Source organism: Passer domesticus, chromosome 15 (genome assembly GCF_036417665.1).
Source record: "Passer domesticus isolate bPasDom1 chromosome 15, bPasDom1.hap1, whole genome shotgun sequence".
NCBI lineage: Eukaryota > Metazoa > Chordata > Aves > Passeriformes > Passeridae > Passer > Passer domesticus.
Window position 1 is genome coordinate 14,223,650 of NC_087488.1, and position 22,313 is coordinate 14,245,962.

At 40.3% G+C, this 22,313-nt stretch overlaps 1 protein-coding gene across 4 annotated transcripts in view; it reads left to right on the forward strand.

The window, feature by feature from the left end:
- Positions 1 to 22,313, forward strand: part of USP22 (ubiquitin specific peptidase 22) — an 89,683-nt gene that overhangs the window by 62,578 nt on the left and 4,792 nt on the right. For all 4 annotated transcript variants that reach the window (XM_064390669.1, XM_064390668.1, XM_064390667.1 and 1 more), the window contains 7 exons: positions 2,217 to 2,386; positions 9,007 to 9,154; positions 15,081 to 15,186; positions 16,975 to 17,133; positions 19,183 to 19,309; positions 20,644 to 20,735; positions 22,153 to 22,215. In XM_064390669.1, coding sequence (XP_064246739.1) covers positions 2,217 to 2,386; positions 9,007 to 9,154; positions 15,081 to 15,186; positions 16,975 to 17,133; positions 19,183 to 19,309; positions 20,644 to 20,735; positions 22,153 to 22,215 — 865 coding nt within the window. The remainder of the gene's footprint in view (positions 1 to 2,216; positions 2,387 to 9,006; positions 9,155 to 15,080; positions 15,187 to 16,974; positions 17,134 to 19,182; positions 19,310 to 20,643; positions 20,736 to 22,152; positions 22,216 to 22,313) is intronic.

Here is a 22,313-nt window from a genome sequence, read left to right on the forward strand (position 1 = left end):
ATTCACATTTCAGCCTTGTCTGTTTTGCAGGTTGCTTTGTCTTGGTCCATTCAAGTGAAGTCCCAGCACATGAATTGCTCCATTTAGATCCATGAAAAACTGACAGCAAAGACCAAGCCAGCAGAGTAAACCAAGAGCATTCTGAGTTTGATGCCTGTAACTGTCTCCTGGTGGCAACTTTAAGGAAGATTTGATTCTTGTGGTCACAGGGAAAGACGGTCCAGCCACAGGCATGTAATAAATGATGCTTAATAAATGGTTCCAAAAAGCTGCCTTTATGTGTTTGCTTTTGTGACTGCTCTATTAGACACCAAAAATGCTAGGGGGAATCTCTAGATTTACTGCTGGTTTTCCTCCAGCTTTCTGTGCTGAACAGGCTGGCTTTGAAATCTGGTGCTAACCAGAGGGAGAAATAGGGAGAGAATCTTCTGCTTCTCAAAATGCATGTCAGGGAGCCTTCCAGCCTCCTGTGAGCACAGCCTGTGATTTAAATAAATCCAGTCAATTTTAAATGGCAGAAAACAAGGGGAGAGGTAAGCAAGAGGTACCAAAATGTTTCTCCACTTGCACAGCACGAACCCCTCCTGTTGTGACACTGTTTGCAGAGACACAGACTGGGAATTGAAATAGGATTGTGGACCAAGCTGAAGCATCACACAGTATTTCAAGCTGCTCCAACAAATTAACTATTTAACACTCTGCTAATGTTGTGCACACACTTATTGCCTCCCAGCATGAAAATCAAGCAAATAATTGCAACAAGCTTCTGCCCAGTAGAAGTCACTGTAATATAATGAGAAACTTTGTCCTGTGAGTAAACAGAAGAAACAGGAAGCTGCTGGAAACAGGTCGATGTTGCTTTAGATACAGAAAAAAAAATCAGGAGTGCTCTGTGTCTATGCCTCAGCTCTGGGTGCAGTTCCAGCTGCTGTGGTGCCTGTTCTCAGTGGTAGCATAGCAACTGGACCACACCCCCTCCTCTGCAGGATGCTAAAGAGCCCTTGGAGCACTATCTGCCGTACTGCACGGGAACTGCACCACTTCTAATTACCACAGCTCTGCCGGCTGAGAGGTTTTTACATCCCTTGGAACGACAAGGAAATTCCTCCTTCTGTCACCAGTAATCCTGTTGTGTTTTCTTTCAATGTTTCTGTAGTAATCCTATTTTTATTGCAGAAGAGGACTATGTTGGTTTTAAATCAATACCAGAGTTGTATCTATTGGTGCATTTTATCTCGTTTCAAAGTAAGTTGTTGATTAAAAATAAGCATTCATGGCCACCTGATGCTCTTCTTGTTTAGTGCTCCTGTATGGTGGTATAATGTTAATATTTTGGAAGAATACTCAAGGATTTGAGCATGTTTTTCTTCTCACTTAGACCTTGCAAATGACTGAAAAGCTTTCCCCACTCCTAACCTCTCTTCTGTTGTGCAACAAAAGAGCTTTCCTTTAAGCATCTTGATTTCCAAGCACAAGGAATCGTCTCTGGGCATTACTGAACGTTTGACTTAAGGTGTGATGAATCCTCTTATGCAAAGTTGAATTTTTTGATGTATGCTGTAGATTAATGTTTAATTTACCTAAAAGTGTGGAATTAGTGTTGTTCAGAGTTTGGGTTTTTTTTTAAAGTTGTTCTGTTCAGATCTTGGGTTTAAAATCTCTGAAGTTTGCATTGGATGTCACAGCCTGACTTGGTTTGTCAGGGCTGTTTCCTTTGCTGCCTGTTTTAGAAAGATGATGATTATAACAATACAAAAACCTTGTTCTGCCTTCATGACCTGCATGGGGGAAAGCTTTTTAAACAATCTGAAAACTTACTCACCAATTTCTTTAAATGTATTGGTTTCTTCCTGTACTGACTTAGCAGTTGTTGTCATTGCACCTTGGTATCAGATTTGGGGAGGGACTGTTTTGGTGACATGTGGCACAACAGCCATTGCAAAATAATGGTATTATGGTGTTGCTGAACTTTTAGGTTGCCTTATTTCTTAGAATTTAAGAAATCCTAGTGTAGTTCAGAAAGCTTCAGTAGTTTCTTATGACTTGAGTACAAAAATACCAATAGCCTCCCTAAGCCAGTATAAAACTGTATTTGGAGCTGTGCATGTAATACAGTAAATCCATGGCAATATTGTAAAAACTGTATCAAAATGCAAATTACCAGTTTTTTAACTTGATAATGCTTATGCATCCCCTCCCCCTTTCTGTCTTTATAGGTCTACGAGGGCTAATCAATCTTGGGAACACATGTTTTATGAACTGTATTGTCCAGGCACTCACCCACACTCCACTGCTGCGAGATTTCTTCCTCTCCGACAGGCACAAATGTGAAATGCAAAGCCCCAGCTCATGTCTGGTCTGTGAAATGTCTACGCTCTTTCAGGAGGTGAGTGCTGTTTGCCACAAAGCATCACCTTGCCACAGATGCTGTTTCTTACCCCAAAAGGAATTGTGTTCTATTTGCAAATAGAAAGGGAATGCAAGTCATGTTTCCCCTCAAAATGTAGTAAAACAAAGCAGTAAAGATTGAGACCTTGCTGTCAAAAATACCCAGCTGCTGAAAGGGAAACTAATGGCTTTTAAGTCCTATTGTGAAGTCACCCATGTTTAGGCAAAGCTGCTATTGGAAATAATTACAGTGCTGCCTGTTCTTCTGAGACTGATCTGGGAATCCTCAGTCTTAAAGCTGAATGTGTGCTTTAATTAAAGGTGCAAGTTGTAACTGGAAAATATGTCACGAGCTCTTCGGGTGATAATGGGAGTGAGAATAAAGCAGTAGTGTACATCCTTGTGGTTTAAGGTACTGGATTATGTAGGCCTGTATGAATATTTTAAAGATCTCAATTCAGTGCTTGTTCACCAGCAGAAACATCTTTTCTGTCATCTCTTATGTGCAAACCCAGTAAGGGCCAGCAAGGAGGATAAAGAGAAGTGAATGTGTTGCTACAGTTTTTGTGTCTTCCCTGTACAAGCTGCACTTCTTTCCCTTTCCCACTCAGGAGCCTGGCTTTGCAGTGTGTCTTTTCTCTAGGTCTGGTTCATGCTGTGTGACATGAGCTTTTCCTTAATAAATAGTCCAAGAGCTTCATTATCTGTCTTAATTCCACATCAGTGTTGTAAGGACTGTGGGTGGACATGGGCTCCTAGTTTTAAGATGTCTTTCAAAACAAACCCAGTTTTGTGCCTTTCCCTCAGTGGTAGATCTGCTTTCTTGATAAGTAAAATAAAACCAACCAAAAAAACCAGAAAGAGCTGTAGTGTACGTGCTGACATGGAGCATTTAAAATTGCTGGAGATGTCTGTACACAGAGCAGGTTTTCTGTGGATGTGCTGTCAGGGAAGTTCATTCTGACATGGACCAACCTACAATAGCTTTACCTTTATCTTGTGATTTTCAATTTGATTTTACTCCGGTGCCTTTTTCACCAGAGATGATTTTTTTTGGTCTCTGCAGGTGAGTTAAACACATACAGAAGAAGGTAAAGCCCCCTTAGTTGTTCCAGTACAAAGTTGTTTTCTGCTCATACTCAAGACTTCTGGCGATTTGCAACATTTCATTCTGCTTATCAATCATTAGCTGTATGTTACATTTCTTATTTTTTGTTCTATTTTTCAATTGTTCTGAGTCTGTCAGGAAAGGGGGTGAAAACAAAAGGCAGGCAGACCAATAGGTAGCAGCTGTAGGATTATTGAAACCAGATGTGCAGTTAAGTGGGGAAATACCACAATGCCTAGATAAAAAAAAAATCAGTCATGGTATAGAAATACCAGTTTCTGTACACTGTTAATAGAGAAACCTATTTGCTTATTTACAAATAAGGAATTATTATATTCTTTATATCCTTTCATCAAATAGTGATATAAAGTCTCACGCTGCTGAACATCACCACACTCTATTTACACATGCATTTTTTAAAAAATCCCTTGGGAAAGGGGAAATGAGTGTTACATTACAGATTGAGAGGCTGCAGGAAAGATCAAGACTCTCTAGGTAATGATTTTTGTTTCCATTTTTGTGTGTGGAGCCCTGTTGATGGCTCAGGATGCCTTTTGCTCTGCTGTGAGCATGGAACAAAGAACAGGCTGTTATCCAAAATGGGGCTTAAATGCAGCATTTGTGTTCCTGTGTTAGTTTCAGTTGTAATCAAGTTTAATTTCCTACACAACTTTGGGAAGCTCAGCCTTCATTTTCAAATAAAAATTCATGCCTACACTTTTATTAGTTCTATTAATTAAATGTTCTGCAACATGAGGGTGTATGGATGAGGGAACAGCCATATCTGTGACCCCAGACTGTGCAGACAGCAATAGTCCCTGTCCTTATTTCACATTAAAAACTGCAGCCATGTGCTGTAGGAGGACACAGAAAGTGACTCAACCTCCTTGAAGTAAAACTGGAGCTTAATCCTCCTAAGCAAAGCTGTTGGGTCTGTAACAACTTGGTATATTTTAACTCACAAGCAGTAAATGCCTTGTTGTGCTTATGGCTCTGTCAGCACCCATTACACAGTTCTGTTCCCAGTGAGTTTTAATTTCTTTGTATTCAGAATTAAAACAAAATCTTGCCATTTTTGGAGCACACTGATTATGTTTCATGTCCCAGCTCTCTGCAGTGGCTGCGATGAAGATTCTGTCACTGCCTTTGCAGAGCTGAGGTCTGAGCAAAGGAAGGCAAACCAGGAGATCTCAGTGCTATGGTTGAGAATTCCTTTGTAATTGAATTACCAGGGAAACTTTGATTCAGGTTCTGTCTTGTTTCTGCATAGCTTTCCCACCAGGATTAGCTGGTGTGGTTATCCCAAAGCATCTTACCCAGGGACAAACAATCAGGGCAAGGGTTAATTTCATCTCCCCTCCACCCTTCTTTTCTGAAGGTGTGATCTTAGGCAAATGGAATGCCAGGGGATCTGGTGAGTGCCTGAGTGGGAGCTCTCCAGGAGGAAAAGAGAGACTGTTTTGAACATTAAATAAAACTTACTATATATAAATAAGCCAGGTTTGCTCTTTTGCCTCTTAAACAGAAGTTACCCATCCCACTTTATTTCTTTTTCGTTTAAGATCATGTAGTTATATAGGTTGAGTGGTTTCTCTGTGATAAATAGGAAGCTACAAAGTTCTTCCACCTTGAGGTAGGTTGGTGGTGAGTAATGACTGTCAGATGGTTCTCAGGACTGAGGTGGTTTTTTCCTGGTAGCTTTTCTGGCAGACACACCAAGCATTGAGATCTGTTTGTTTTAAAAATATCTGACTGCATCAATTAACATTCTCCTTTGTGCTACATAAACCCATTTCTCAATAGAATCAAGACATGACTTACACTGCATAAGAAAAGGAATGGAAAGGATTTGGGAGTAACAGATAGTGGTGAAGCTGGACAGGGGGAAGACAGAACACACAATCCATTCATTGAGCCTTTTGGCTGAAAGGGTTGGTGCCCTCCTTTTTACCTACTGGTGTTTGTGTTGTAGTTTTTGCTTCACTAATGAAAATTGATTTCAGGATGGTGCACACTCTAAGGTTTATCTAAATCCTTTCCAGAATGACCACACAGGAAGGTAGGATTAGATCTGTGTCTCATGTGCTCTGTGAAATAGTAGGAATGGGAGTAGAACAGAATGCAGTGCATCCACTCAGAGATGGAAGGAACAAAACCTTCATTTTCCCCATCATTACTCATCCCTGTGAGCCTAGCACAGCACAAGCATGGGAAGAGTTGAGAAGTGAGGACCAAGAGGGAAAAGGAGGAGATGATTTATGGCTTTGATATCTGAAGATGCTACTGTTGAAGTGACTTATGTATAAAATAAGTTACAATAATGCTACTAGAGGGGAGAAAAATGTAGTTAAGGCTCTTTACATAGACAAAAGCTTGAATTTTGTAATGGAAAATAGAGTTTGTGCTGGTTTAGTAAAATTTGGTACTTTTCCCTGAAAGAAGTGAAGAACATACAGAGTTCATGCAAGCAAAATGTATTTTGTGATTCTTACCATTGTTCTTTGGGAAGCCTCCAGAAGGTGTTCTCTTGCATGTGCTCCTTGTGTTGCCCAGCCTTTTCATCCATTGTAAATTGCCAGAAAATTTAAAGTCTTTACTGAGAACCAATTTCCAAGAGGAGTTTTTGAATCCTCAAATTGAACTTGAACCTGGTACAGGATTTCTGCCTATAAATTCATAATTACAAAGCTCAGAGACTGTTCAGCAGATATATGTGCAGGATAAATCAAATTTATCTGTTTATTCACATAATTGAGAAACTTCTGTGCATGTTTTTGGCAGGAGGAGGAGAAAGAAGTACAGATGTGTACTGTGGGGTCTTGTTTTGTTTTAAGACCTCATTGTTGCCTGTATATTTTTTGTAACAGAAATGCAAATTACAAAGCCTATAGTCTTCTAAATCCTCTATAGATTCTTTCTAGAATGCAACAGCAAGTGTTTCAAATGGAAAAACAAAATTACTTTTACTTGGGCTGTGTGTAAGAATGGAGGCTTTGAATCCTGGTTGGTTTGTTCCTTTCTCCCCCCCTCCCTTTTTTTTTCCTGGAATAGCAATTAAGCAGTGTATTACCCAGCACTTTGAAATTGTTCAAACTCGTTCTCTCCAATATAAACAACTGATACTACTGAATTGGAAACAAATTTAAAGAAAAAAAAAGTTTAAATTATGTTTGGAACAGTTGTTTAACAGTTGTATTTTAAAGGTGGCTTGTAAATACATCATTGTTTATATTTGCACACTTCAGTGAAAAGGTTGGAATAAAACTTTACATGGACTCTTTTCCTTTTTGTGGACTGGAACAGCTCTGATAGGCTGCTTTTCCCAGCAGCAAGGAAATAACAGAGATGGGATGGATGTTTTATACATTCCAGTTAAAATATTGCTGTTGAATGTGCTCAGATTCTTTGTTTTATTTGAAATTTATTTGAGCAGTGGAGCTTTTCCCTCACCCCACATTCTTACCAAACAGGTTTCTAGTTTTTTGTTTGATAATAGTTAATAATTTGAAAAAGCTCCATGTCAGATCCTTCTCATCCTACTGAGGCAGCAGAGAATGTAAAATCTGCTGGCAGGTCTTGTGTCTGCAGTGGAGTAATTACATGGAGTGCTGGTGGTTAAAATGACCGGAGAGCTCTGGGACTAATTGTAAGGAGTGACAGAACAGGGAAGTTTTATTGCTGCAGTTCCCTGAATTATGTTGAGCAGCAGCTGCATCAGCAGATTTCAATTACCACACTCCTGCTCCAGTCCCTCAGTGTCATCCTTGTTGGCATCAGAGTTAACTATTGATCTTTGTATTTATAGGAGCATTTTGTGGTGTTTGGCTGCAGAGGTGCAGCCTCTTGTTTGGGAAAAGCAGAGCTTGTGAGGAAGAAATTTCTGTGGGAGGAAATACACTAAAATGATGTAGGAAACCCTACCAATATGAGGATTAGATGAAGATTGTGCTGCTTTTTGCCAACCTGTCCCTTAAAATACAGTGTTTTCTCTCAGGTTTGGAGCACAGTGCCTGTGATTGGACTCACATAAAATGCTCAGAGACTGTGCAGGGAGAAACTCAGGGCTGGGGAAGGAAGCTCACTTTTCCAATAAGGATGAGAATTATATACTGCTGGGGGTTTAAATCTTGTTTTTTGTTCTGTGTATTTGCCACTTACTGTCCTCTGTTTGGGAAGAGTAACTAAAAACAAACAACCATGGATTTGATAGGATCTTGGGAAAACATAATTGTGGTGTTGCAGGCAGCATTTACTGGCAGATACCTTTGCTGAAGGTGAGGGAAGGCAAAATGACTCACAAATGTTCACTTATGAAAAACAAAATGTTACTCTGTCAAGTGAATAAACTCTTCTGGGCCTTTTCTGACTCCTGTAAGGACACCACGAGCATCCCTGCTTTGCTTTTGGAACTGGTATCACTGTGCAGGGATTAAGGAAGGGCTGAACCTCAACCCAAGGAAACACAGACCCTAGCATGGATGGTTTTTTGGCATGGTTTTTTTGGGGTGGGTTGGTTGGGTTTTTTTTTTTTGTGTTTTTTCATTTGGGACCTGACTGGTTTTTAATTTTAAAAGTTTCTGTGGGCAGTGTCCTCCTGCCCTGTGCTGATTTCCCTCCCCAGCTGTGTCACCCCCAGCAGCAGCAGCAGTGTTTCACATCAGGCTGTGCTGACTGAATAATTCATCTATGCACTCTCTAATGTGCTTCTGGCACAATCACCTGGGGCAGTTTTAGTCACTCTGGAGCCAGCTCATCAGATGTGGACTGGAGCAGATGAAGGAGCAGAGGCAGGAGCTGGTCCAGCACCAGATTCCCAGGCAGGGGACACCCTGCTGGAGCGGGGATGGCAGCTGCCTTTGGGGATCACTGACTGAATGGGGACCTTCAGCTCTGCAAACAGCTGGCTCAATAAAGTTGTTTTTAAAGCCTTTTACAGTGAAAGGCCAGTACTGGCATGAGGCTGCTGCCCTGCTTAGAAATTTTTCCATAAAACTGGGGTGTGCACAGCATTTGGATGCAGAGTTGCCATGGGTCAGGGATTGGCTGACAGTCAACATCTAATATTCTCATCTTCAGTGTTTGTTCTGATATGGGATGGGGCATTTCATTCATATAATTTGTGAATGAAATTGGTAATCCTTTTCTAATGCAGGATTTTTTTTTCTTTTCTTTCCTCCCCAAGCTATTTTAATAAAAGCCAGTGGTATCAGTAAGCAAATTGTGAGTGATGTTTGTGTCTGCCTACCCCACTCCCTGCACCCCCACATTTTTCAGGCTAATCCATCACAAATTGATGGAATTTCAGGGGAGGAAACTGAGCTGCTCAGTTCTGAGATCACTTCTCCAGCAGCATGTGACAAAAGCTGTCTCTCTCCTTTATTATTAAGGCCATCAGAATTAAACGGTTTAAATTGATTTGACTAATTGCGCTCATTTGACTTTTTAATAATGCAATGCACTGAGGCTGTGCAAGCTGTTAACAATGATGTCCTTCTGTTTGCTTTGAGCAGTTTTACTCTGGGCACCGATCTCCTCACATTCCATATAGGTTATTGCACCTGGTATGGACTCACGCACGGCATTTAGCAGGGTACGAGCAACAAGATGCACACGAGTTCCTCATTGCTGCATTAGATGTGCTACACAGACACTGCAAAGGTAAGGCTTCTCCTCAGGCTCCAGTCAGCAAGGAATATTGCATCCAAAGGAGGTAGAACCAGCTCTTTTTAAATCTAGTGCCAGTGCAGCATTCTTAGTAAATTCCTTTAAAAATGTTCAGTAGACTTAAAATATTTAGAAATAATAAATCATTCCCATTGTCAAAAAGTACCAAGAGTTAGAAGCAGATAAGTCTGTACATTGGTTTGAATCACCATCATGATGTTCTCTTATTGGTTGTGAGTCACTGTCTTTTCTTTTAAATTGCCACTTTAATTCTATTTATACTTTCAGGAGTTAGAGCTCTTACTCAGTGTGTCATGGGACTGATGAAAATAACATAGGGGAGAGGTTATGTCTTAATACTTAATACTATTATTCTGTTTAAATATGATTCTACTGTATTTCTGATACCAAATTGCTTACAGAAATGTGAATAAGAAAGAGCAAAGGGTTGCTGTGGTACCTTGCTTTAGCCTGTATAGAACAATACGTAATTGTACAATACAATAAAAATGTTCAGTGTAATGCTTTTTGATTTGAAGTATCTAAGTCTTGATTTTGTAATACCATAAAATTATGTATTTTCTGTTTGCTAGCTGAACTCAAGCTGAACTGAAAATTTCCCAATCTTGCCAATGTTTACTCTAGCTTGATTCACTTAATGCAGCAGTGAAATTTTTACTATTCCTCCAAGGGAAAAGTAGAAGAGTTGATACTAACAGAACAAACAAAAAGTCCTTGGTTATCAAAAAGAAGATTTAAGCACTCAACTTTGCTCAAATACTCTTAGGAAAAGCACTTAGGGTTTAGTTTTTTGGCTTATCAGAGGACTATCAAAGGGAAGGCTGCTGCTGCTTCTCTGAACCACTGTGAATCTTGCTTTTATCTCTGAGGTACCCCTGCATGGCAGCAGATAGGCTTGTTCACATCCATAATTGGTGCCTCCAAAAGAATCTTCTCCAAAAAAAGTATTGCTAAGGACAGGAGTACTCAAGGGAAGTTCCTTTGTAGTTATTAATGTCTGTCATTTGACAGCCACTAACTGGATTTCAGTAATCCTAATTAAACTGGTGTGAAAGTCCAGTAAGGAACAAAATCTACCCAAATATTGGCTTCTTAATGCTGAATAAATTCAGCTGCAAACAGAAGCACTTCTTTGTTCATGTTAAATTTCTGAACCATTGATCTAACAAATCTTGAAGTTTTTTTCATCATCTCTAAGATAATGCTCATATTTCTTCTACACATCATTAATTAATGAAGCAGTATTTGTGTCTCAAAATTGTAAAAAGAAAAACTTGCAACAGTAAAGGTCCTTGAGCTCTTCTCAAACTGATAAAGAATCTGAAAAGACCTGAGAAAATAAATGTGGTTTGACTTTAAATGAAGAATCTTGACATCTCTGCTGCCAGGTTTTCAAATTTCTGTTTCTGAAGAAATAGAGAGGCTTTTATTAAATCATAGTAAATAATCTATACCACATCAAGGCAATTTAAAAGAGGTGGTTGAGCAGTTGTGTGGGAACCAAACAAGTTAATCTAAAGCAGAATTTCAAGTATAGTCATGCAAAACCACATTTGGAATGAACTAGTTTTCAGTGTAATGAGAAAGTTTTCCCACTTGTGTATCCACAAAGACACACTTGCATGTGAAGTGTGCAGATGTAAAAATATTATTACTAATAGTGAGAATATGTCCTACAGCTACAGTAAGCAAATAATCCCTCCCCTGCCAATATTCAATATTTATTTTAATGAACGAAAAAAGCTTTTAAAGCTTCCAGTCAATAGTAATGAAGTTTTCCAATTAACACACAGTGAAATAAAATAAAGTCATGGGGGAAATTCTGCTCTAGTTTTTGGACATTATTCATGATCACCAAGGCTTCAGGCACCAAAGTAAATGAAAGTGTTCCTTCTGTATAAATATCCAGAGATGTTTGTTTGGCTGCCATTAGTCATTTATCCCTTTTCCATTCTGTGTACTCAGCTGTCTAGGAAGTGTCTTAGTGCAAGTGAAGACAAAGCTGTGAATATTTGTTGTTGATTTGTTACTGCCTAAATTAAGAAAAATGCATGATTTTGATGTCCATGTAAAGATAAATTTTGTAATCCTGCAGCTGCCCTGAGATGATTGTGTAGGCAGGCTGGCCCAGGCAATTTTGTTTGGATTTGGTTGGTGTTTTAAATGCTGCTTGAATCTATACTTTGCTTTAGTGGCATCTGTGGAGCTTTGGAAGGCCAGGATACCTGTCTGATGTCCCTGCAAATCCTGTCTGAGGGGTGATAGATGTGCTGGCACTGTTGGGTTCAGCTGTGGCATCTGGGCAGGGCATATGCCAAACCCTCAGTGGGGCTCCTCTGTGCTGCTGGAGTAATAGAAAATATTTCTGAATAAAAGGGGTCGAGTGTGTCGTGCCTGTGCATCACTTCTTCATTTCAACAGCTGGAGGCAGGGGATCTAACTGGAAAGTATTATTTGGGTGGAAGAAATAGTGTAAATAATCTGTATTTCTGCCCAGGCTGTAAAGCATTAAGTCAGCTCTTTGTCACCATGACTGGTGCATCTTTATCCCCAGTGCTCTGGGATAAATTCGGGGTTCTGATTCTGCAAACTTCCATCCAATGAGGTTCCAATCTTGCAGACACTTTTTAGTTTCCCAGCTTTGTTCGGACGTCTTCAAGCTTGGGCAAACTTAGACCAGAATTACCATTCTCTTAAAAGGATCAAGACTGCAAGTCTAAAATTACTGTTCTGTCCAGTGGCATCACTGGCTGTGGGGGTTTCTCTGCTTGTTGCAGGAGCAGCAGCACTCAAGTGGCAGAGATGGGCACTGGTACACAAAGGTTCAAAAAGAAGATAAAAAAATAGAAGTAACCCTGTGTTTTTATCCCAGACTTTATTCAGTAGTTTTTAAAAAGGGAGAGTAGTACCTTAAAGCTGATTATTCCTCATTTATTTGGATTTCTTGAAGCATTTTGCATTCACCTTTAACAAGGAGTGCTGCAAAACAAATCTGAAGCAAGAAAAAGAATGGTGTGCTGAGATTTGGGAGGCAAACACTGCCCTGCTCTGTGAATTCTGTATGATATTCTTAGGAATTGATGGAGCATATGCTTGTGAAACATGTCATCTGCTCTGATCCATATAGATTTGTGTGTACACTGCTTTGTCAGAAATAACAAGCACTTGTTCAGAACACCAGGGACCAAAGCAAAGCAGAAATATTAACATTAATGTCTTGTTTTGATAAATACCCCTTTTAAAATCTGACAATTCTTGACTTCCCTTTAAAATACAGAATGAAAGATTGAGGCAAAACTTGTATTTTTATATCAAAATCAAAAGCAATCTTAAAAAGTTGTGTATTTTTAAGCTGTTTTTACTGTTGATGTGTATTATTTGCCTTTAGTGATATATTAAATGCCTATTCTGAAATAGATTGACATGCTTAGTTATTTCACAGACACAGTAGTAACCTGTGTGGGGGTTTTTGAGAGTTGCATTTAATTTGAGTGCAAACTCTTGAACTCAATTTTCAGCCATTCTCATAACCACATTAATGTGTACATTGATATATTTTTAAGTTTCCTTTTAGTCTTGTGCTGACCATTCTCAGAAGCTGCTGATTTTCCTGGACTGGATTTAAACCCCAAAAAATACCTGAAATTAAAACCTCGTTTGGGAGACAGAAATGTTGAAGGGAACCTTAACTTGAGCACAACAATCTAGCAGCTTCTAGTTCTCAGCTGCATAATATACCTCCCCTCAGCATCTGTTCCATATTGACAAGTGTGTGTAGGTGGTAATCTTACTCTTTTTTCCCTCCTCTCCAACCAAATGTCATGGGAAATAATGTTGAGTGGGTAATACCCTTCTGTTTTGCTGGGAACAAGCTTGCAGGATATTCATTGGAGACCCTCTCATCACTGATCCTAATTGACTTGTGTAATTGAAAAGGGAGAGCTCAGTTCTCTCTGTGGGAGGAAATGACTGTCTGCACAAGGTGTCCAGCTGGGATGGTACCTGGCATCCAGGGAAAAGCTCTCAGCACTGCTTTTCTCCTCCTGCCCCCTCAAAACAAAGCAGAGGCAATGTTTGAAATGGGGAGATTACAAGGATGTGGTAGTTCTTTAACAAGGAAAAGTGGAGTTTTAACTAAAACCCAGTTAATTCTATTTTGAATTTTTTTTTTCTTTAATGCTTGTGAATGTAAGTGAAGCTTTTTCTGTGGGTGAAGGATGCCTTGCACACTCTCTCTCCTGTATGCCCTCTTCATTAGCTTAGCATAATTGAGCCCTTTAAAAGCTCTTAAGTTCAGTGAGATTTAGCTGAAATTCCCATCAAGAAACACCTCAGACTGGGTGTGATAACCCCCAACTTGAACCTCATACACTGGAAATCTAATTTTAGAGCATTTTCTTCAAGAGTCTTTTTAAGGAAACAATGTGCTTTTCTTGGCAATTCAAACAAAAGTTTCTAAAGCCTAAATCTGGCAGCTGAGGGAGAACTTTCCTGAGGCATTTACAATCTAATTAACTCAAGTGGCCCATTGCAGCTTAGCAGGTATCACCTATGACTGCTTTTCCACACTTAGTATCCAGTGGAACCTTTGCCAGATTATTATATAATACTTTTCAGCATAATTCTAAAGCTTCATTGGAAAAAAAAAATACAATTCTATCTGTTCCTACTGCAAGAAAACTCCAGCTAGGGCACCTTAGACACATGAAAATGGTCTATTGCCCAGCTTTTAGAAACTTTTCATTTCTTCAGGTGGTTTTTTTTTGGACATTCTTGAGTAGAAAATAATTGGTTTTGAGATGTAGCAGAGATTTGAGGAGTATTTCAGTATTTCAATCTCAGCATTTCAGTTCAGAAATCAAATACTTCCCAGTAAGTTAAGTACACTGGGAAACCTGTCCAGACTTAGTTCTGTTGTAGCAGTTGCTGGTGAAGGAGATGGAAAAACATCTTGAGATGTATTTTAAAAAATAATTAGCTGGTGCTGTGTAGTAGTTGGTGTGTGCATCTCTGGTTGCAAAGCAAGCCCAGTTGCATGTGTGCTACCCAAGGAAAATAAGCAGTGGGCAGCCTGGAAATCCAAGGAAAAGGGTGTCATTCCTACTTCACCTCAGGAAATAGAGGGAGAAGGCTTTGAAGCTGAGAACTGTGTGCAGAAGTGTTTAATACTCTGGTTATTTAATACTCTGGTTATTTAATACTCTGGTTATTGTGAGAAAGCTGAATTGGCCAAATCTCAGCACTCAAGTCCTAAAAATGCCACTTTACTCCTGGGACCTGCAGTGACAGTGTGTGATGCCTGGAGGATGGGAATGTGCTCACTGTGCCTCTGAGGAATCTGGAGGAGGACACAGCATTACCTCCTCACTTCAGATGAGGACATCTTTCATTTTCCCACTGATGAAATGCATGGAAGGTGCACAGTGATGGAGGCAGTAGGCTGGGGGTGAATGGCTCTTGACAAACCCTCTCCCCTCATTTTACTCACTGAAATTGATTGGGATAGAAGTAAAAAAGTAGCATTTGCTGCTGTGAAATTTAAATATCGATTTTCATGAACCACCTTGGCAACTTCTTTGTCTTAGGAGCTGATCTTTATGTGAGACAGTGGAAAGCAAACCTCTGTAAAGGGAGATGCCCTTTAGCTAAGAACTGCTATGGCTTAAAGCTTCATCTCTACATTTAGTCACCTTTTGGTTATCTTCTATATTTTTCAAGGAATCCCCATCTTGTTTCCTTGTTTTCTTCAAAGCACAGCTTCTGCAGGGTTCTGTATTATCCATGTGAACTTGCAGTATAAGTTTGAGTTAGAAAGAGTTACTGGAGACACAGTCCAAAACAAACCGCTGTTCCCTCAGAGGATTTTTGACTTCTGAGCCTGTGTTTGCATTTCCTGCAGGTGATGATAATGGGAAGAAGGCCAACAACCCCAACCACTGTAACTGCATCATAGACCAAATCTTCACAGGCGGACTGCAGTCGGATGTTACCTGTCAGGTCTGCCAGTAAGTCACTTTTGCTGATCCTGGGCTCTGATTCAAACCTGCACCCCTCCAGTGCAGTGCACTGAACCTTTCCTCTCTTGAACACCAATAAATACTGGCAAAACTCCAGAAAGACAAGAACTGTGTAAGTGCAGCACCCAGAGGAGCTGTGGCTGCCCCATCCCTGGCAGTGTTCAGTGCCAGGCTGGATGGAGCTCTGAGCAGCCTGGTCTAGTGCAAGGTGTCCCTGCCCATGGCAAGGGCTGGAATGAGATGATGTTTAAGGTCTCTTCCAAGCAAACCAACCTGGGATTCTCTAATTCCATAATTCTGTCAGCTAAATGCAATCAATTACCAGTTAACTGTCATGTATTAAGACATACCTAAAAAGCTGCCTGGGAAGTACTACAGGCTTATGCACACAAACCTTTTACTAGTCTGGAACAGGTTGTTGTTTTCCAAGATCATAAAGAAAATACTTCCAAGATCTCTTTAAATTTCAAAATACATAATTGCAACTACATTTGAAGAAAATTCTGATACAAAACCACATTTTCCTTCAGTCAGGAGCCTCATGTATCAAGAGGGGTTTCAGAGAGGCTGATGCCTAATGTAACCTCAGGTACCAGAAAAAAAAGCCTTTACAAGAGTATGGAAAAATGTATTTTTTGTCCTACTCTGTACTGGAACAAGTTGACTTCTCTTTGGAGATATTTGGTGTTGCCATAGTGCAGAAGTCAGAGTTCTTGTTTTTTGTTCTGCCTCGCATTCTTGCTGTCCTGCTCATGGGCTGGGCTTGTTTGAATCTGCTTTTATTCTCAGTTTGCTGCAGGGATTTGCAAAAGATTTACTGTAAGGAAAACACAGGAAATTTTGTTCTTTGCCTGGTAGAGACACAGAATCCTTATGTGATAATGCAAAGCTTGATTTGTTATGACACGATATTAACATTGATGAAATTTTGACAAAAGAAGTTTTCTTTTGAAAATTGACAACTTTTGCACAAATGAAGCAGAGGGAAAAGGCAGAATATTGAAGGCTTGATGAGATTGCAGAGTGAAAGACACTGGTTTTAGGGGAAGAGAGAACTCAAAAAATAACAAGGAGCTTAGACCCCTGAAGTTATCTTTAAAATGTGGATGCTGGAAGAGAAGATTTGAGTCAATAGCAGTTAAAATTTGGAGCAGCTTTTTCCACAGTCTGGCTGTTGGCTTTTCTTCAGCTGTCCTTAGAGAGCTCTGATGGAGAACACGAGCTACTGCTTGTGCAGTTACTCTTTGGCCTCTCAAATCCCAAAGGCTGTAGGAGATGCTGAGAGGAACTGCAAAGCTGAATTCAGGGCACTGCTGGACAGCAAGAGTATTTTTAAAGCCTTCTCTTTTTTGAGGTAGCCTCAAGCACCATCTTCCATGTCTGGAGCAGACAAGACCAGCTTGTAAACTAGTTGGATGGCTGTTGTCACAGATGTTAACTGGTTTATACCGGTCAGTGGTGCCTCTGTCTCAGAGCAGCTCTGCTTTGAGTCTCAGGGCTCCAGTGAGCAGGGGAATGTCTTAAACACTTTTATTTTGCATTTCATACATCACTTACAGTTCCCCAAACATACAGCTTTTAAACATGCAGGGAAACATCAATTGTGGGCAAACACTCAGGAGCAGCTCTATTTTCTGTCATCCCTGAGTGCCCTCTAGGGGTGACGGAGATCCCAAAGTCCTTAAACTGTAGCACCTGGAGTGCACCCCAAAACGAGGGAGAAACTGTTCCTTTGGCTTCCTTTGAAGATGTATGGGCCCCTTGTGTCTCCCACAGCGGCGTTTCCACGACGATAGACCCGTTCTGGGACATCAGTTTGGATCTGCCAGGCTCCTCCACCCCCTTCTGGCCGCTGAGTCCGGGCAGCGATGGCAGCGTGGTCAACGGGGAAAGCCACGTGTCGGGCACCACCACCCTCACAGACTGCTTGAGAAGGTATGGCCTGCCACAGAATGAATTTGGCTGCATCCTCTTCTCCAGGTGGCTCAGTGGGACTTTGTCACAGCTCTGTCCCCAAACAGCATTCTTACACCATGTGTTTTTGTTGTTTGCATGTGAGAAAGTAAGAAGGCTCAGAGCAACCTTTTGCCACATGATGTAATTTTGCATTGGCTACTGCCAGACAATGTGGTTCTACATGATCAAAATCACTGAAGTCTGCCTCCTTGTTCTTGGTGCTGGTGGCTGAGGAGGCATATGAAAAGAAATTACATTGCATTTGATATTTATCTAAATTCTAACACCAAGTAGGAATCAGATTTTGCTCTAAGCACAACTGAGAGTCAGCTACTCCCAGCTTAGTTGCAGGGATGCCATTAAGGATTAAAGGAATGGAGCTTTCAAAAAGAAAAGGTAGTTCTGAGGCTGACACTTAGGCATCTTGGAAGGAGATACCTGGGGAGAAGGTTATGGCTTTGTGTACAGTTCACTTGGCTCTTGCAGCAGATCTGAAAGTCATTCTCCTGTGGCAAATGCAGATATTTGCCTGAGGAAGAGGTTACCTGGAGCCTGGGGCAAAGCTAATCTTCCTGAAATAAAAATTCATAGTCTCTAACATCTGATTTCTAATCTGCTTGACACTATAAAGATCAGTAATTTTAAGGAAATGAGGGAATTAGTACACATGGAAAATTGCTGATGCAGGAATACATCACGAGGCAAAACCAATTGAATTTTGGTGATTTTCTTCAACACAGAGATTAGTAGAATCAAAGTTGATGATAGGGAAGGAAAACCATCTGGGTTCAAAGATACTTCCAGAAAGTATGGATTTCAGAAAGAAGTTGAAGTCTAATGGATAAAGAGGATGGGTCTGTGTTTTTATCCAAAAGTAAGCAAGAAAAAAGGTGTGTAACTTCATGCAGCTGTAGTTGACCTGAAGAAGGAAGGATTGAGCAGGATTGTGACACAAAAATGGAAATATAAGGGCATTCCAAACAGCTATCAGAGCAAGTTTATAAGCCTTTTAAGTGGATAAACAAATACAAAGAAAAAAAAAAAAAAGAAAAAAGAAAAACCAGAGAATGATGGTGCATAGGCCAGGTAAAGGAAATCGTGTTAATTAATCAGGAAACTGTAATGTCATTTAGTCCTGGAGTCTGTTTTGGCCGTAGTCAGGGTGAGGGACAAAGTGACACCATGTTGCCCTCATGTTCTTCATTTTAATAAAGAAATTTAAAATTAAAATTTTAAATACATATTTTATGTATAAATATATATTTTATATATTTAAAATATTTTGCAATATTTCATCTCAAAAATCTTACTTACAAGGCAGCCTCTGGGGAAATGGCTGATTTGCCTTTTGAAAACCTAAACTTGGAGGAAAGGACTGAGAAAGGAAAGTCCATGGTCCTGCCTTTCTGTGCTGAGTTTCTGCAAAAGAGGGATTTTGCTTTAGTTTGAAATAAGAACATTGAGGTAGTCCATTTTCTGTGAGCACTTCCCTGTTCCCTAATGGTTTCTTCCCCTGGCTCCTTTGAGCAGTTCTGTCTGAAAATTTTAAAAGAGATTTTTGTCAACAAAGGTTTTTTAGAAGGGTATCTGTATTTTGAAAAGAACTTTGTGTTTACAGGCCTTTCCATCTCAGAGCTTTGATCCCAGCCCTGGAGGGCTACAAGGTAGAAGAGTGTGCTGCAGAAGAGTGTCTCCCATATCAATGTTTTTGGGTTTGAAAACAAAAGCTCTTTCTTTGTATGAAAATGAGCTGCTGTGCTGTAGGAGATGAACTGACACTGAGCTCCTTTCTCAGCCACTGATTCACTCCAGTGCAAGTTAGAGCAATGATCCATGTCACATTTGGATATCTGAGCCATGGCACTTTACATTATTATGGTTTGATTGTAGGTTTTTCCAAAATGACTTAAAACCCACTGACTCTTGTCTCTTGTGGTGCCAGTGACCCACAAGTGAAAGTGTTTCCAGCACATGTCAGAAACCATCTGATTGTTTTGTGCATTCCTTTGTTTTTCAATGTTTTTTTAGGTTTACAAGGCCAGAACATCTAGGAAGCAGTGCCAAAATCAAATGTAGTGGTTGCCATAGCTACCAAGAATCTACCAAACAACTCACTATGAAGAAGTTACCCATTGTGGCCTGTTTTCATCTCAAAGTAAGTTCAGGGGGGGCCAACAGAGCAGAGGATGTGATTTCCTCTCTGAGAGGATGAGCTGAATTCTTGGACATGTCTTCTGGCTTTCACTGACTGAACTTTTATGATATAAATTAATATAAACATCTTGCCTTGCCCAGCTAGATTTTCTATTAAGACAGTGTTACATTACCTCTGAGGTAGCTCTGCAGTGTGTTTGGGGGAACTTAACCAGCTTGAGCCTAGAGACAGAATGGAAGGCTGGTCCAAAACCTGAACCAGCACAGAAACCAATCTCCAGTTACACCCCCTCGTCCTGCATGGTACAATTCTTACACTTTCACTGAAAGGTTGCCACTGTATTGAAGGAAAAGCATGGAGCAGTTCTGAGGCAAGTCAAGGTGAACGTGCTCCACTCCTTCCCTATACTTAGTATACTTAGTATTTGTGTTATTCCAAATGACTGAAGATTTTTTGGAAAATAAATTACTTTTCCTAAGTGATGTGTTGTCCCTTTCTATGCAAAATGTAAATTTCATTTTGTGTGTTAACGCAAGAGAGAAACACAAAAGATAAGAGTTACAGAAATCTCAGCTTTTCACATCTGGATCTGTTGCTAGGGAATTGTTACAGCATCACAATTGGAAAATAATTAACTTGAAGTGTAAATAGAGAAGAATTTCTGAGAAATGGAGAGGGAAGCTGCCTTTAAATAGAAACTCATTCATCTCTTTCTGGTATTTGTTCCTGTTCCAATTTAATGTTCAGTGAAGGAGATGAGCAGAGGGTGGTGGGTATTGCAGGCCCCTTTTGGCTGAGGGAGAAAGCTTTTTTTGTTAGCATATTCCATTTTTTGCCTTAATTTGAATGGGTATTCCTGTGTAGGCTTGACTCCTGTCACTTGAGATGATGGGATGGGTGGATTCAGAGTGTGAATCTGAAGGCAAACTCTTATCACCAGTTCTGTGAGCCAGGGTAGGCAGCAGCCATGGGTTTGAATAGCCCTGGTGCAAATGAGCACCGCTTTGGGTAAAGGCTCTCTGTGCTCTCCTTGTTTAATATTTTTTTTTCTTTGATGTCAGGTGGGAATAGGTTTGTATGCATAGATATCAAGGTAAATAATCTAATTAGTACTGTGCTAACCTTGAGCCCACAAATGGTGGTTTATTTTCCTGCTAGAAATGTGTTGTTATTTACATGGGCATTTCCACAGAGCTGGTAGGAAAAATCTGGGGCTGTCCCTGCATAGTGACTGCTAATGTGCTTTCATGTTATTGTTTCTGAGCTTGGAACATTTATAAAAGAGATAAAATTTAACCTTTCTCTAAAGAAGAAACTCTTGCCTTTGCCTGCAGCGGTTTGAACACTCAGCCAAACTGAGGCGGAAGATCACTACGTATGTCTCCTTCCCACTGGAGCTGGACATGACACCTTTCATGGCTTCCAGGTGGGTTCCAAGTCCAAAACCCCCCACAGAGCTGAGCAGAGCTGGTTCCCACTTCATACACGTGCAGCACAAAACAAGGAGTGTGCTGAGGGTACAGAGCAGTGTCTGGGGTGGCACTTGTGCCACGAGCTTCTCTGGAAGCTGTAGCTTGTCGAAACCCATTTTTAGATAAACTGTTCAGTTTCATATGCCTGGAAAGGATTTCTATTTAAACATTGTGGTGGGGTTCTTTAATTAATGTGTGTTATGTTTCTGGTTGCCTGTTCAGTTTATAGACCTAGATCCACCCTGCCTTCAGACCCCTGCTCTGGTCCCCTCAGTGCCCACACCTGCCATCCTGTGCACTTGGCCAGCCTAATCCCTAAGCAGTATTCCTGAAGTTATGAAAATCCTTCCTTTTTATTCCTGCACACAAGCAAATCTGGGGGTTTTTGTTTAGTACCTTCAGCTTCTGTTTAGAGAATGCTGCAAGAAGCAAAAACATAGTCCAGATTAAAATAGAAACAGCAAGACTTCTCCCACCTCCCAGGTTTGTGGAAGACGTGGCATTTATATAAATGCACCTTTATGAAAGGAATTTAATCAGCTTAATTAAAAAGTGTTTGTCAGACATTCATGCAAATATGCAAGAGGATATTCAGATTTAATTTATATCTGAAGCAGTGCAGAAAGCCCCAAACCATGGTATCTCTTAACAGAGAGACTCTGTTTGATGCTGAAATTTTACTTATAATTTCAAGCTTCGCCTGCACTCCTTACTTCCCAGGAAAAAAAGTAGATACTTCTACCAAGAGAGAAGGAAGAGCCCTGAAGCTCTGTTAAATACTGTTATATTAAGAATATATGGTTTATTCCAATATATTCCTGAGACTTCCTTGTTCTTCTGTGGTGAATTCTCCCTGGATAGAACAGGCTCTGCTGATGAAAGGTATCCAGCATAATGGAATAGAGATGGGATAATCAGCAGGCATAACTCAGTAGTCTGAATTTCACCAGCTAGGAAATCAACAGCATAATCCTATTGCTGCTGTCAAAACTCAAAATGAATTTAGAAGTCAGAGCCAAGATGATTGACCCATTACAAGATAAAGGATTGATGTAATTAGATAATTTCCTGGGTTTCAAATACAAATCTTTTCTTAACCTGTTTTGAAGCTTTTTGGATAAAACATTTGACGTAAACAGATGTGTGTTTGCAGCACTGAAGCCTTGACCAGGAGGAGAAATGCTGTTTGTGATGTAGCACTGCTGTGAGAGCAAATAAAGCATCTTTAGCATCCTAATCAGCCCTTTGCTGCTCAGCTGGAATAAGGACCTGGATTCAGAAAACAGGCTGTGTGTCATGTCAGAGCAATTTCCTGGGTTTGGGAAGCCACTGCTTTAAGTGACTGGATTTTTGTGTGTGTGTGTGTTGCAGTAAAGAGAGCAGAATGAACGGGCAGTACCAGCAGCCGACGGATAGTCTAAACAATGATAATAAGTAAGTGGTACATTCCATGCCTCCTACTATGAAAGGTAGTTGCCTTCTAGAAGGAGATAGTGTTGTTTTCTATCCTGCAGTGCCAGTGCATTACCATA